The 16664-nt window shown below is 34.2% G+C and overlaps 1 protein-coding gene across 6 annotated transcripts in view; it reads left to right on the forward strand.

The window, feature by feature from the left end:
- LOC117325882 (tetraspanin-18-like) overlaps positions 1-16664 on the forward strand; it is a 106095-nt gene that overhangs the window by 60545 nt on the left and 28886 nt on the right. For 5 of the 6 annotated variants that reach the window (XM_033882381.1, XM_033882382.1, XM_033882383.1 and 2 more), the window contains 2 exons: positions 13053-13217; positions 15335-15535. In XM_033882381.1, coding sequence (XP_033738272.1) covers positions 13053-13217; positions 15335-15535 — 366 coding nt within the window. Of the gene's footprint in view, positions 1-4890; positions 4984-13052; positions 13218-15334; positions 15536-16664 lie in introns of those variants that run through there. The other variant, XM_033882386.1, reaches the window with a different exon arrangement.

Consider the following 16664-nt stretch of genomic DNA (forward strand, 5'->3'; position numbering starts at 1 on the left):
TAGCTGATGACGCCATCTCGTTCCCTGTCATTGTTACAGAAAGACTATAATCAATGTGAGTATATGGCATCGCAGAGAACAAATCCATGTGGACGTTTGAGCGTACTTACTGCCCACGCGACTACTATATAGCTGATTAGCGGCAAAGACCACGAAGACTTCGACATCGCAATTGATGATAGTATTTACCTAACTATCGTTACACCTATAACCAGTTTTCCATCATTAATTCATATGGGAGTAGGTACAGGGTATCGGAAAGAGTATAGTCGATAGTTGTCGTAACTTGCTAGCGTTGTATCCGACGGGTCGTCCATGCGTGGAACAGAGTCTTTTTGGTGTGAAATAGAGATCGTCACTGTATCCTATACACTTCATCCATTGTCTTTGGAAAGTCAGGACTGGCAAAATAGGAAACAAAATCAGCAACTTTGTAGATTTACTGAAATTATTGGAGCGTGAATTGATATAACCGGAAAGAGTATTTATACAACCGAGACTGTGCGTAACCACAGAAGCGTATCCACTTCATGCTTCAGCGGTGATTCCGATTATGAAGAGCAACTCATTTTTGCTGACGACATTCTTCCGCAGTGGATACAGTGTGAGTCTTGTCTCCTCTATATAGTGATGCTATCTGTGTTTGTTTCTTTTTACTATACAGTTATTTATGTGCTTGTACTAGCTGTTTACTGCCGCCACCTCTGTTTCTACAAGGTTGCCATTAGCTATTTGTAGAGGAAGCGTTTTGCGTCAGATTAAAAACTACGTCATTGTAGCTTCCCGATTTAAGATTCTTTAACAGGATATCGACTTCCCCTTGCTGGATAATTGTATTTTTTGTAGTTGATTTATCGACAGGTTTCTACTTAATCTGCTAGCAGAGACACTTTCTACAGCATCATTTCGCCTGTGTGTGTTTCTACCCAGACGTGATGGAAAAATTACACCTTACATTCGTGCTCTATTTTCAGATCTTTTTTCTTTACTTCTGTCAATCTTAGGGAAATTCTTTCAGCAGATCGATAGGTAGGAAGAGTATTCCAAGGGGTTTAAATGTACAGATGTTGTATTTGAAGCTGTAAGCTAGTCATCAAGGTGACGAAATGCCAAAGATTCTACTTGGTATAGTCAATTATCAGCTTTATATTATATTGTTATTGTGGCAGGGCCTGTCGTTATCAATACTTTTTATACCTATTATATTTTTCTTAGCTATCATTATCCATGCCCCTTAAAAGCCGAGGTCCATTTCAGACCCGAACGTTTATATCTGTACACTACAAGACCTTCACACACGTAGTCTTTCACTGTCCTTGTGTGTCCTTACTGATAACACCTGAGATGATATGGCGGTGGATTTGGTAGCGATTAAGTGTACGTGTGACATCTGTCCATACTTATAAAAGTCCATTCCCAAATTCGAAAAATGTGGTTGTATGGTATGGTAGTTTGTACATGTGACTTTGTGGCTCTGAGAGCATGTCCTAAGTCACCGGATTATTTTATATTTCTATTTTGCCATGCTATTGTCATCAATTTATTTTTGATTTAACGTCCTCGCACCAGCCCATGTCATATGATAACGTGGATTTCTTATTATGTTTTAAATCAAAGCTTGTAACTTTGCTGATATTGTACACAGGTGTAAATATGTTATTCGTGCTTTTCGTATTTGTATTGTTTAGACTTTCCAATATATTAGTATGTGTTTATAAATTTATGAGACTTACTGTAATACGTAATAGGAAGTGATTCGGCGCACTAGGATAGGGATTCTTACGTCCATTAAAAAACAATATTTAAGTTACATAAATTTGTGCAACATCATATATAACATTGTACAACACACGACATTGAAGTTTGTGATAAATGCTGCATATTAAAAAGTTATATATTGTAAATAATTATATAATGACATATTTTAAAATGAAATTATGTATATAACAATGTTGAGACATGTTGCAAAGTAAACAGTTACTGAGGTATATAATATTGAGACATGTTACAAAGTAAACCGTTACTGGGGTATATAATATTGAGACATGTATATAACATTGAGACATGTTACAAAGTAAACCGTTACTGGGGTATATAATATTGAGACATGTTACAAAGTAAACCGTTACTTGGGTTTATAATATTGAGACATGTTACAAAGTAAACCGTTACTGGGGTATATAATATTGAGACATGTTACAAAGTAAACCGTTACTGGGGTATACAATATTGAGACATGTATATAACATTGAGACAAGTTACAAAGTAAACCGTTACTGGGGTATATAATATTGAGACATGTATATAACATTGAGACATGTTACAAAGTAAATCGTTACTAAGGTATATAATATTGAGACATGTATATAACATTGAGACATGTTACAAAGTAAACCGTTACTGGGGTATATAATATTGAGACATGTATATAACATTGAGACATGTTACAAAGTAAACCGTTACTGGGGTATATAATATTGAGACATGTTACGCAGTAAATAGTTACTTGAGTATGTAATATTGAGACATGTCACAAAGTAAAAAGTTACTTGGGTATATAATATTGAGACATGTATATAATATTGAGACATGTTATAAAGTAAACCGTTACCGGGGTATATAATATTGAGACATGTTATAAATTAAACCGTTACTAGGGTATGTAATTATGAGACATGTATATAATATTGAGACATGTTACGCAGTAAATAGTTTACTTTATATATCCTGGTAAAATATAAAACTGGTATTGCTCCTTGAATATACATTTTGTATGTTCATTTGTTTTCCCATTACCGAGGTATCTTAGTAACAATTGCGCGTGCATTCCTGCGTTACACGTATTTGATGTTACCTGACGGAAGAACGAAAAACGGAAGAAAAATAGACAAAGGCTAAAACATATCTGAATGATAACAAAATTACCGTTACAACGTTGTTAGGCAGATGAGGGTGTACGTGACTTTCGAGGTTTTATATAATTACCGATCGCGAGCTTCTAATCCCCTTTGAATCATGCAATCTGCAATTTATGCCGTTTGTTACGGCTGTTTAACAAAGCGATCTATCTAAACAGGTTTATAAACCTGTAAATGCCACCTGAGTCGTGCTGCTTCGTTATTATGATAGAACCAAATTCTGGTTTCGGGATTGTCACTCATCAATCTGTTTCCTTTAGAGATTTACATTACATTTTTGTGAGAATATATTAACATTTGTGTTATAAGCTATACTTACCCATACATATTTAGCTTTATTTCTTCCTTGGTAAATAAAAGAAAATCATTACTATATACTGGTTTGGAGCCTGAAAGAATCAACGACCTCTGACATAAGGAAATTTCTTACGTTAAAATTTTCAAAATGGAAGGAAGCATTACCCATTACTGGATCTAAGAGGTGAAACCTTGATTCAGAATTGCTAAACTTTCGTCAGTAAGGCATAGAATACGTAAAGGAAAGTACATAAACTAAGAGTCACCCTTAAGTCTATTATTAAAGCTCGTGTGAGACTCGCCAAAGAACTGCTTAATATAGGAATATTGATAAAATTTGAGCCTGACAATTTGAAAACAAAACTAACAAGAATAAAGCATAATGGTTCGACTTGAATGGCACAAGCATGTAGTTACAACTGTTCGATCTGAGCCTAAAATACCGACATTGCTTTCATTTTACCTGTTGTGAATACTGGGATCATGGCATATGCAGTTATGAACTTAAGTATATTTTCCTTCGGAGAGTTTCATCCCGGATGATAAATTGGAGTGATGTTTAACCATGCATGCGTCATGGATTCGCCTTGGGCATGGTATTCTAGAGGTGAGCGTGACGGTTTATCAACTTTGATTTGCACACGACTCTTACCTGCCCATTGCATGGTCATAGAACTGGTACATTTGTACCACTGTCCATCTCAAACGGTTCGCATGACAATTAGCCAGGAAAACAAAGTCTAACAAAGTTTCGATTACACATCAAGACGGGTATATCTGAAATCATAGACATGTTAAAATTCTGATTCGACGGAGCCTGTTATATGAACCAGTTATACATGTGTATGCGTGTATTTCACTATCTTACATCCGAGATACCGATTGTTGCATGGCTTTTCATAACCTAGTAGTATATCTCTTGATATAGGTTGTCCTAGTGTGACCTTACTGTAATGTGTGCCACATCAGACGCTAACTTATATCACGCCGAAAGGACTCGACACTATACTGTATCCACAGTCACAAATTAAATCAAATATTAACTCGCCCGAAATTGTTGGATAATAAATCTTTGATGAATGTTTGATTAAATTTTGTGATCGTGAATAATAGTATATTGGTCAATACTACAATGAAGGTGCTATGTTTGTATAGTAATGAAGTATGTGTATTAGTTTACATCTGATGTACACGGTAATTTAATATGTGGGCGGAAGACCGATCTCTATTAGCCATTAAAATCCCGGGTATGTTATGTATCTGATGTCATGACCGAATACCTCATACCCGATCACTCAGGTTGAAGCATGCGTGGGTTTGTTATTATTTAAAGATATCGATGATAAGTTAGGAGGTATCGACAGGTATCGGCAATGTAGGAAGAAGATTAGGATAAGGATAATACCTATTTAAGTAATCTCATCGAAAAAATATGCATTGTGTAAGGTTATTAACCAATCGTTTAATCCGACGAAAGTCAGGTAAATACCTTTATATATACATGTATATATATATGTGTGTGTATGTGCTCTGTCGAACGTGAAGAGATTAGGTATATTGTATATAGAGGGCGAGACTCTTACCTGGTGGAAAACCCAGGATGCAAGATAAGATTTAGGGCACGCATTCACCCATTCAATAACATTACGTACTGTACACGTGACAACATAGGTGCATGTGATTTCGAAATAGGAAATAACAACAAAAAGATAATTTTAAAGAAAAATTATCATTTTGTAACTTGGACATGGATAAACATGTTTCTAAGGTAAGCTATACAGCATTAGGTTTATATGTAAATTTGCACAGGTGCCTATATTTATGAACATTGTATGTATGTATGTACGGACTGACAGGTAAAAACCTTCTCGAGTCAGCGGAATACGACACTTACTAAGTCTGAAGGTGAAGTGAAAGTCATACGGATATTGTTCTTGTTTGATAAGATGCTGAAACTGTCAACATTTAAAATTAACATTTGTGATGATGTGTGTGAAGAGCCAACAGCCATTAGGGAGTATGTCTCTGACATATATCTATATAAATGATTTTGTGTGTCTTCCCGGAGGTTAAGAAATTCGAATATAAATTACAAACATCACTGTAAAGTTAAATGATTGAACAAATCGCCAGATTAAATGAATGTAATTAGAATGAGCTTCAGGTCACCAATACTGTAAGTGCTACTACTGTGATGTGTTTCAGACGGACAGAAATGGCATCCTCATTACATCATTGACATTATGATGTATTGAATTAAAAAAGAAGACGCACGTGATATAAGTACCTTTCAAATTAAATTGAGAGGTAGATACAGTAGAGCGAAAATGAATTGAATTACACCATACAGCTGTATCGTCCTTCTAGGACTCTTCAATGTTGTTAGGGACATCATACCACTGTTTGGTCCTCCTAGGACTATTCAGTGATGTTGGGGACATCATACAGCTGTTTCGTCCTTCTAGGACTATTCAGTGATGTTGGGGACATCATACCACTGTTTGGTCCTCCTAGGACTATTCAGTGATGCTAGGGACATCATACCACTGTTTGGTCCTCCTAGGACTCTTCAATGATGTTAGGGATATCATACAGCTGTTTCGTCCTTCTAGGAATCGTCAGTGATGATAGGAACATCATACAGATATTTCGTCTTTCTAGGACTCTTCAATTATGTAAGGGACATCATACCACTGTTTGGTTCTTCTATGAATCGTCAGTGATGTTACTAAGGGCATAAAGTGTTGATAATAGGAGGCAACATAAACTCGAAATAGGTCGAAAGAAATATCTTTATCTGGATAGAGAGGTGCAATAGAACATTATTATTTTCTGAACCGTGTCATGTAATTTTGATTGTGAATAATATATGAATAAACTAAATATACAGAATTACGTAATCGTTAATATTCTACTTCCTCACATGATCAACCGCCATGGTTGACGAAAAAAATATAATACCAAAGCACAAAGCAAGCTACATTGTAGTAAGTTTTCAAGTGTCGCAACCTGTCAGATCATACCAAGATGTCGACAACACGTGTCCTAGGTTAGAGCAAACACAGATATTACATCGACAAGGAAGTCAAACAAGTTTTCAGCACGGACTCGTGTCGGTGCTCACATTCAAAATAATTGGCCGTGTGAGAACACAAATAGGATCGAAGAAGTGTAATGTTGGCAGTATTTTTGATATGTGGGATCAAATCTCAGCTATTCGAGATGCATTATCGTTTGTTAATGTTTTAGCATCCTACTGTGCACTGATGTAATAGTTTCGAGAGGAATTTGGGAAGGCCCTGGGGTAGCAGTGATTGCTGTTTTTTTTTTTTTTTTTTTTTTTTCAGTGAATTTAAAGCATTAGAGATTAAAATTCTAATGTCAACGTTTTTCCAGTTACAATTAATCAAACAATCCTTCATCAAAAAAGATCTAACGGGGTTCTAACTCTTTCTTGGATTTGTTTAACGTTTTCTAATGTGCTATCAACAGATATGGTCATTGAAGGACGGCCTTTCCTGTGTGTGTATTTGTCTCCTTGTGATAGCGCGAAACTCATCTCGGCTTTGCAGCGCTACCTCACTGAAGCATACTACCAAAAACATCAAGCAGGGCATCCCATTCCGACACATTATACTGACAAGGTGCGAACCAGTCGTCCCACTCCTTAAATGCTGAGCGCAAAGCAGGAGTAGTAACTACTTCTTGAAAGAGATACAATTTATGTCAAAGTAAGGCAGCATGTAAGGTAGAGGACCCTCTCGTCCAGAAACATCAGCCAGTGAAACACTTCTTAGGTCTTTGCAAACTTGTCACATTTTCGAGAGTCGTAGTTATATCCTTCAGTATGCGTAGAAGCATAACAATTCAAAGTGACAGGTAATGTGCAGCATACAAATATTATGTTAATATGGAACTTGTCCTAAAGTATGTTGTTGCCTTTATATATAGTCATTGGTGCAACACAGTACTCTTATGATGAATAGCATTTAAACAGACATAGAATGTATTATTCAACCCTAATTAGACAAAGACGATTTATGTTTTAACACACTTACCCAAAGGAAATCTATTTGACTGAGTTTATTGTTTGATGTAGATATAACAGTCAGACATAAATATACATTATGTATAAACTGGAACAAGCTAATTATTTTGAAAATATGTATTTAGTATTTATGATGTCTGGAGTTAATCAACAGTGAGACAAATATCCTGCAATGATGTACTTTAAATACATGTATAATAAAACTGATTAAATATTCAGCCTCGGGATGCTATATACGTGTATATAAATAACTAAACAATTTATAAATATTGCTTGTCAATAAACATGTCTAAGTATTAATTGATTTTTTGATTAATTAACTTACAATGCTCCATTGTAAAGGCAGACTGCATGGTACCAAAATGTGTTTTAGTTTTTTTTTGTTATTTATGATATCCAAAGGGGAAAGTACAAATATAGAAAATAAATATTGATCAGGGAATAGCTAAGTTACTTATTCATGAACTTCATTATTTAAAGTTTAATTTTGATTTCCATGTTTTCATAAAAATACCTTTTTAAATGAAGACAAATCTTAAAATTTTCTATTTACGTTTTCCATCACAGAAGACATTGATATTCACACAGAATCTAGGAGGGACAAGATAACTTTTCAGATTCAATACTTGGTGAAATGTTTCGTTAGATGGTCGATCCTCCTGTCGGTGACAGGTTTCGTTAGATGGTCGACCCTCCTGTTGACATATTTCGTTAGATGGTCAACCCTCCTGTCGTTGACATGTTTCGTTAGATGGTCGACCCTCCTGTCGGTGACATGTTTCGTTAGATGGTCGACCCTCCTGTCGTTGACATGTTTCGTTAGATGGTCGACCCTCCTATCGGTGACATATTTCGTTAGATGGTCGACCCTCCTGTCGTTGACATGTTTCGTTAGATGGTCGATCCTCTTGTCGGAGACATGTTTCGTTAGATGATCGACCCTCCTGTCCTTGACATGTTTCGTTAGATGGTCGACCCTCCTGTCGTTGACATGTTTCGTTAGATGGTCGACCCTCCTGTCGTTGACATGTTTCGTTAGATGGTCGACCCTCCTGTCGTTCTGCTCATTTCAGGCTGGTGCCTACGTGTGTAGGGCCAAATGAAGCTTCATTTTATAGAGCCATTTCACTGAAATGTCATGGTGTGAGCAGTGGCACATTGGCATGACATATATGCCGGTCCATTATACTTACACAGGAATGTCATGTAAAAAGTACATATTGCCATGACATATCGCCCCGTCCTTTATATGATATCAGAATGTCAGCAGCAGGCACATTTGCATGACATGTCTCCCGGTCCCATATACTGATATCGGACCAGTTTTGTTTCATTGTGTATATATCAAATTCCATTTCTATAATGACTTAACAAATATCAAAGGACGGAACCCATAGTCTTATCAAAGGGGTTATTACTCAACTCAGGTAAAATACAAGACAGCCTTAATTAATACATAATCATTTAATAGAAAGGGAAAGGTTGTTTAAAAACGTACTGAATTTAGTCGCCTCATATGATGATACGATAGGGCATCAGGTACAATTGATATGGGAATAGTTATATAATTATGACTAATATTGAGATTTTCTACGATACAACCCTGTTTGCTTACTTTAACCTTACATGTCCTCATGTAATGTATATCCTACAGTGTATCACTCTAGCAGTAACTGTTGGGGAATTTACGATAGGTCCTTTTTAAGGATAGGCGGTGTCTTTGTTTGTAATACACAGTCATCATGACGGATATGGTATGATTAATTATATGTTGCTGATGCCATCCGGTATACTGTTTACGGTTAATTTTAAAATGTTAACAACAAACATTCACATTAGCGCTTAGAACAGACGAACAATATAGGAACTTCGTTTCCTGTTTATATATTTTCAGTAATATTCAGAATCACAGTCTTAAAAAATCTACCTTCCAGGTAATTAAACATGGGTTTTGATCTAGCTATATTTGTACGTTAGTAATTATCTACTGGATTAAACCAAGATTCTTCAAGTTGTGGCATATTGACCTCAACAATCACCTTGATACAATGTAGATACTGAGGGGGTTCATTGTACAGTTCATTACTGGTATAGACGGTAAACTAATACAGAATCAGGACAATCAATATATATATACATAACTCAATCAGGGTTTTATTGATTTAAGTAGCGTTGGTTATATCACATTAAGTCTAAAAACAATTCTATAAATATAATTTAAAAAGGGATTTATGAATGTGAATTGGTATCATAAAGCATTTTTATGTGATTTTATTTGGAATAAGATGTAGTTATTATCTATTTTACGTAACAGGAAATTGGGTCTGTTTTATGAAAATAGAGTTTAAGTAATATCTCTCTATGAACCTAATGAGAATTTATTGTGTTCTTAGGTAAAAGTATTTCGGTATGGGCGGTCTAATTTCTGTATTAATTTTAGAAATGTTTACCAAAGATCTGAAATTAGAAGGAAATGATATAATGTTGAGTCTATTTCGAGAAAATGTTACAAAAGCCAGTGATGTTGTAATAGAATTTCTGTATATATTGCAATAATGAATCCTCTACTGTAAATGTTATAATAATGAACCTAGTTTCTACTGTAAATATTTTGATAATTAACCCTCTGCTGTAAATGTTCTGATAATGTACCTTCTGCTGTAAATGTTATAATAATCAACCTTCTACTGTAAATGTTATGATAATGAACCATCTACTGTAAATGTTATGATAATGAACCCTCTACTGTAAATGTTATAATAATCAACCTTCTACTGTAAATGTAAATGTTTTGATAATGATCCCTTTGCTGTAAATGTTTTAATAATTAACCCTCTGCTGTAAATGTAATTGAATATACAGTAAAACTTTGAATTTTAAAATTCATAATATTATGTTACAATATACTTAAATACTTGCAGATCTTTTGACAAACACTGTAATTTGAAATTTATTTGATTCTTAAAGAGCAAAAGGGTGGGGCTTATGGTTAATATCCCTCACTTTGGTACATATAAATGTTTCTGTCTAGTTAGACTCACCTACAATTTATAGGTAGCAGTATGTGATTATTACTAATAGTGGAGGAATACAGACATCAGCAGACAGATAATAGCTCACAATCGCATGTATGCCTGATGTAACCTGTTTTATATTAGGATCCCCCTAACACAAACCACATGCTTGTAGAATCAACCGAAATATATATACACTGTATGTTAACCTCGCTTCTTATATCATGAAGTTTAGATGAAATGTAATCATGAAACATGCCATATATTTTCTGGAAGTAGTCCAACATTTTAAAGTTTTAATTAGAAATGATTTCTCATTGTGCTTCTGTTTAAATTTTTAATTAAAACATTGCCAGACCTTTTAATATTTTTGTTTACTGTTTTTGTTCTGTCTGTGGGAACATTAACAGATTTTAATGAGCATATCCCCAGGTAGGAAGAATGTTCCAGCGAAGAGAACAAAAAAAACCGAGGCATCTCTGGGTTTACATATATAAGATGAATTGATGTAGGCCAATTGAACAGTTTAAAGAATTCCTTTTTCTGGTACCAATGATTATAGTACAGGTGTGATACTGTAGTTATTTCGGCCAGCTTCAGTCTCTTTACTGAACCATATGTAACATCTCGCCTCACCCGTTCTCATACTAAACAGTTGCTGAGGATGACATTCTGATCTTTTTTCTCCACGCTCTGTTTATATTTACCTCTGTATGTATACTATAAGTAATCAGAGAGGTAGTACAGTATAAACTATAGCTCTTTTAACGTTTTACACAGAAGAGAAGAAACTCCGGCTCGGGATTCTTTGGCATTTATACATATTGTGAGTAGGGTACTGGCTATATGCAGCCCCTGTGATCTGGAGTACCAGTAACCCCAGATGTAGCCAATTGTGTTTTCCAAGGTAGAGGAGGTGTAATTACCGCTTCATGACTAAAGGGCTGTCTCAGTATCTATAATACTACAGACAAGATGTCCGCACCATCAGGCTGTCTGTCTTCTTCAAGGATCCGTCAAAAAATGTTTTATTCGAAATATCAGGATCTATGTGACATCCTTAAGGATTTACATTGTTTTGTTGACCAATGAAAAACCACACTAATCAGGATGAAATTCGACTCAAGCATCACAGCTGGGTATGACTTTGTGTGTTTGTGTTGGTAGAAATGCTCGTACTGATTGACATTTTCTTATATACAGAACATGTGTGTTTGTCTGGGTAATTTTGTGACTCGTTTACTGTAGGGTAATATTCTGTACTGTGATAAGCTATAATATGTAACTCTACTGTATACCTATGTCAGACATTCACAGTTTATAACTGGATCTGAAGACTTCAATATATCAGTACGTTTTGTATATAATGCCAGGGTTTACATTAATCTTCAGTATCAATGTACACCTACCATATTTTTGGGCTCTAAGCCCAGACCTTGGTTTCATCAATGTTCCTAACTTGAAATTTTCCATGGAAGCATCATTGGATTTAAAGGAAAAATCTCAGTAAATGAACTTTCCTTAAGTTCTTTAATGCTTTCCTATATAAATCTAAATTAAGTAGTCCTGAAATTAAAGAATATTGATGAAACAGGCCCCTGGTATGTTAGCTATAACATTAGCCCTGAACCATGTCTATTAATGTTCAATGAAAAAATGTACTAACAGATTCTATTGTACAGCAATTTGCCCATTGGTAATTTTAGTCGAAGCTTTAATTGGCTTTCTGGACTTAAGCAGTATAAATATGGTACATTTGTATATTGGATAATTTTACCATGGTTACCGAGGGTTTATTCACCTAAAGGTAATGTATTTTGCGTATGAACGCTGTGACCTGTTATGACATCATAAATGATACTAAAATGTCATGCATAATGTTCCAGGTTACGGAAAATAAACAAAAACTAAAGAATTCTTATTTAAGAGTACACGTATGATAAAAAAAACCCATATGCATCATGCTTGAGTATTATAAAGACAGAACAACTGTAAGATCTTGTATATCAAGTATATACCCCAATCTGATTACAAATATATCAGAAATAGAAGTACATTGTATATTTAAATTTCTTTAGGTATGAGTGAAACACTGTTTGAGTATACATCATATTTGAGTACATTGAATTACACTGGATTGAGTATGACATTGAGTGTCATCCTCAAATTTTGATTTTTACATAATTTGATATTTTGTTCCTTTCTTCAAAAGTAAAAAAGTAAATTTCACAATTGTGTATCAGAATTTAAGTACATGTGATTAGTGTATTTGAATATACATGTGTATTGGGTCCTGTTTGCATGGTTTTCAATTAATATTTGAGATGGACTTCGTGTTTAGAAATTCACTACCAACTGAATTAAATTGACATTAAAATCAGTAATTCATTAATGATAAACAACAAATATAAGTTTGTATTGTATGTTTTGCATGATACTTCTTGCAATATTTTAATCTTATCTGTTCAGACTTTAAAGTTTCCCTTTAATAGCTATCTTACATTATTATATCAATATTGTAATATCTATTGATAGGAAATTATGATTCCTTTAGAAAAATTGACTAAATATAGGTCACAGTTACTCTAATTAATCACAGATTTACCACAAGTATCTGGTGGATTGCGATTATAAAGTAAATGAGGACATTTCCAGTTTTTTTCCCCATCATCCCATCATTTTATTAAAAGTAGTGTTCTGCTTTCATTATATTGTTGTATGTGAAAATATTGATGAAATACTTACAGTATGTTTTTTTTTCCTTTCTAATTTTAGCCACTTCGAGGCCGGCGGCAGCATTCCATGGATAATCATGTGGACGATGGTTACCTGAGACACCATAGCGACCATCGTATCCGCACGCGGAGACAGGATGCCGACGCAGACGTCTGCTTCCACTGCCTTAGAAATGCCCTGCACTGCTACAACATTGTCATCCTTGTAAGTCTAGATTTGATCCTATGAACAGGTAACCAGTAAGCAAATTACTAACCTTTAAAAACTAAATCTAAAATTCCAAACAAAAATATGATTTAAAACAAGTCTATGGCTAAAGTAGGTTCCTAATCATGTATTAATCAAGTTGCATTTTACTTTTCAAGGATAAGAATTTCACCTGTTGTGGGATAAGTATTAAAAATATAAAAATGTATTGACTGATAGCTCCTAGGTGTTGATCCGAATCCATTTTTAAGGTTGACCTGTCTTCAAAATGACCCCTCCTTGAACAGACCATTCTGCAAATTGACCACTCATCATCATGAAACCCCTAAATACTGATATTTTTGATGAAAGAAAAAATTCCCAATATTGGGCAGATCTTGAACTATAAACTGTAACAGTGATATACATGTATAAATATTCTTGTATCCACTCTTAATTATTAATGCTATTCAAATGTCCATGCTCTTGTCAGAATTTAATTGTTCAAACGTTATTGAGCTGACAGCAGAGGATTTTTTTTTGAAGTCCTTGAGTCAAAATACAATCTGTATCTGTAGTTGTGTATCATAGCCCGGCCTAGATAAAAAAAAAATGAAGTACGGTAGTACTAATTAACTTAGCGTAGTTTCTGATGAAATAATTGTACAGGGAGCATATTATCTGTGACTTAACAGATAAAAGAAAAAAAATGAGCAAAATAGGTAAACAGAGAGTACTGTATATGATAATGGAACTGCCTTGAAGGTCTTCTTAGTGCAGACATTCAAATCTGTTTTTTTACAAGATCATTTCATGTAGAGAGTATACAGAATTAAGGACCTAGAGGTCTGAATATTCATATTAAGGAATGATTATATAATGATGTACTCTCAATGTCAGTATAGACAGGACTCTTGGGTCTGTTGATCTGATACTTCAGTACACACACTTCTTATTTCATCCTCTTAGGAGACAGATCACGGCAGTTCACGGTCTGGTAATCACACTTGTGATGTAACATAAAAGAAATCCAACCTGTATTGTTTTATTGTAATTCAACAAGGTTTTTTTTAAAAAAAAAAAAAGCTTTTGTAAAGAAATTGTAGACGTTTTGTACAATTGTAGGGTTCATAAGTCCAGAAAAAAAGGTATTTTGTACAGTAATTGTCTACAGTGCTAATGCTGAGGTTTATTTTTAGTGAGAATTTCGAAGTCTGCGGTAAATCAAATGTTACGTATAAAGCATTATAGCTCTGTTAGGGGTTCATATAATGTAATAAACTCTGGCTTGTATATAACTTTGTCTTAAATTCTTGCCTCTTGGTACTGCAAAAAAACAGCTTTTCATAAAAGATTATTGTTAGAGTAGATATGTTTATTGAGTGCGAAGAACATTATTTCATCATAAGACTGTGGATATTTTTCACTAACACCTATAAGACCTGTATTTATATACAGATCAAGTCATGATGCAGTAGCAGAACAGTTCACCATTAGTTGACTTAACTTATTACAGATGTATTTTATCATTTCACACTGAAAAATCTCCAGAATCTGTAAAACACTCCTTGATGGCCTCCTGTGCATTGTACAGTATATTTTAGTACAATTTCCCGCTAATATAGCATTCTGCTGGATTATGATAAATGTAACCAGATATGTATAAAATCTACATGCAGAAATATTGTATTAAGAAGTTCCATAACATACGGTTACATGATAGCAATTATGCTGAAAACATTTGGAAAAGCTAATAATTAAGACATATGTTAAAGAGTTATGCTATAGTTAAGTCTGAAACATATTTCCAATATAAAAGAGCTTTATGGTGATATAGATGTTGATAACTATTTGTTGGCAAATATGAAATTGAATATAAAAGTATGAAAGATCCACAGGAACACTCAGGTTCTTTTGAATTAATTTATATTTCAATCAAAAGTTTTAAAGGGAGATAACTTCAATAAACATATGATTGATTTAAACATATTTTATTGTCAATTAAATTAGGCAAATGGGTGAGAGACAAGTTCTAACAACTCCACAAAAAACAGGTATAATCATGCAACGAGAATTTTGATTACTGTGATGTTTGGTTTAGAGTACTGTTGATGATGTTGTGTATTTACTTGTAGATTATGGGCGTTGGTGCCCTGGCGGTGGGGATCTGGCTCCTTGTCACCGACTTCAGTGCGCGTGAAGTTTCCGTGGTAATAGATTCAAACCTATTTGAGATAGGGACATATTTGATTCTAGCAGGTGGAGGATTAATCGCACTCTTGGCCTTCTGTGGCTGCTGTGGTACAATGAGAGAGGATCGCTGTATACTCGGATTTGTAAGTTTATTTGATTATTTACACATCCCACACAAACGTTTTTTTATTTTTTTTTATTTTTCAAAAATCGAAAGGAAAGGTCTTTTCTTATGTACATTAATTCCCTCACATATATATCCTACCCTCCAAAGAATACAACAACTTCATATTCACCTAAAATAGTTAGTAATTCTTGACCCTACAATCTATTTTGAAAAGGATTTTAGTTGAACGTTTTGCTTTAACTGAAGAAAGTGCATGCGCACCAAGTACCAATTTTCATTGACGACCTTGAAGAATATCCTGTTTCTGTACACATTTGATACTGATGATATCAACAGCAAATATTTATAGAAAAAGAAAAAGACAGGAAAATCTCCCAACAGAAAAGGAAATCGATTTTTGGCAGAATATACATCAGATACTGTATACCTAGATATGTTTGCTGCAGTTTTGTCTGTTTTTTTTCACAATTTATTTTACATTTTGAAAATATGCGTTTCTTATCTATATGTAAATTTCATAACCCTAGCTATCCCTATCAATTTTAGGAATCTTGAATGCTTTTAAAGATAGGGTTTGAAAAAATGTACAATGTAATCAACTCCGCTATGAAAAATTGTTATGTCAATTTGAAACAAACTTCAGAAAAATTGATAAAATATTGATAAAATCAAAAGACATAGCCAGTGTTATTGTAGAACATTTCTGTGGAGAACAATAAATCATTATTTTGAGCATATAATGTATTGATCATCCTTTAAGTTTAATGGATTACTTAATTCTAATACAAAATGCAGTCCCTCTTTTTCAGTAAATTAGAAAAGCTAAAATGTCCATACTATAAGCTGAAGTCTTATCTGATTGGCTCTTTTATCATCAATGTCATCAAGGAATATTTCGGAATTGTGGTTTTTACTCTAATCTGGACCATTGCACATGAAATAATCGTAAAAACAAGTATAACATAATAATCACTCTGTCAGATGACGGGTTGATATCAGCCGCTGTTATCCCACGTAATTCCTGTTTTGTCGATCTTGGAATAATCAATATCTGTATTTATTCGGACACAGCAGAAAACTGTACAAAGTAAATACATCAGAGAAAATCAATGTTGGAAAAATAGAAAGTCTTTTATGAAGAATTT

The sequence above is a fragment of the Pecten maximus genome, chromosome 4, assembly GCF_902652985.1.
Source record: "Pecten maximus chromosome 4, xPecMax1.1, whole genome shotgun sequence".
NCBI lineage: Eukaryota > Metazoa > Mollusca > Bivalvia > Pectinida > Pectinidae > Pecten > Pecten maximus.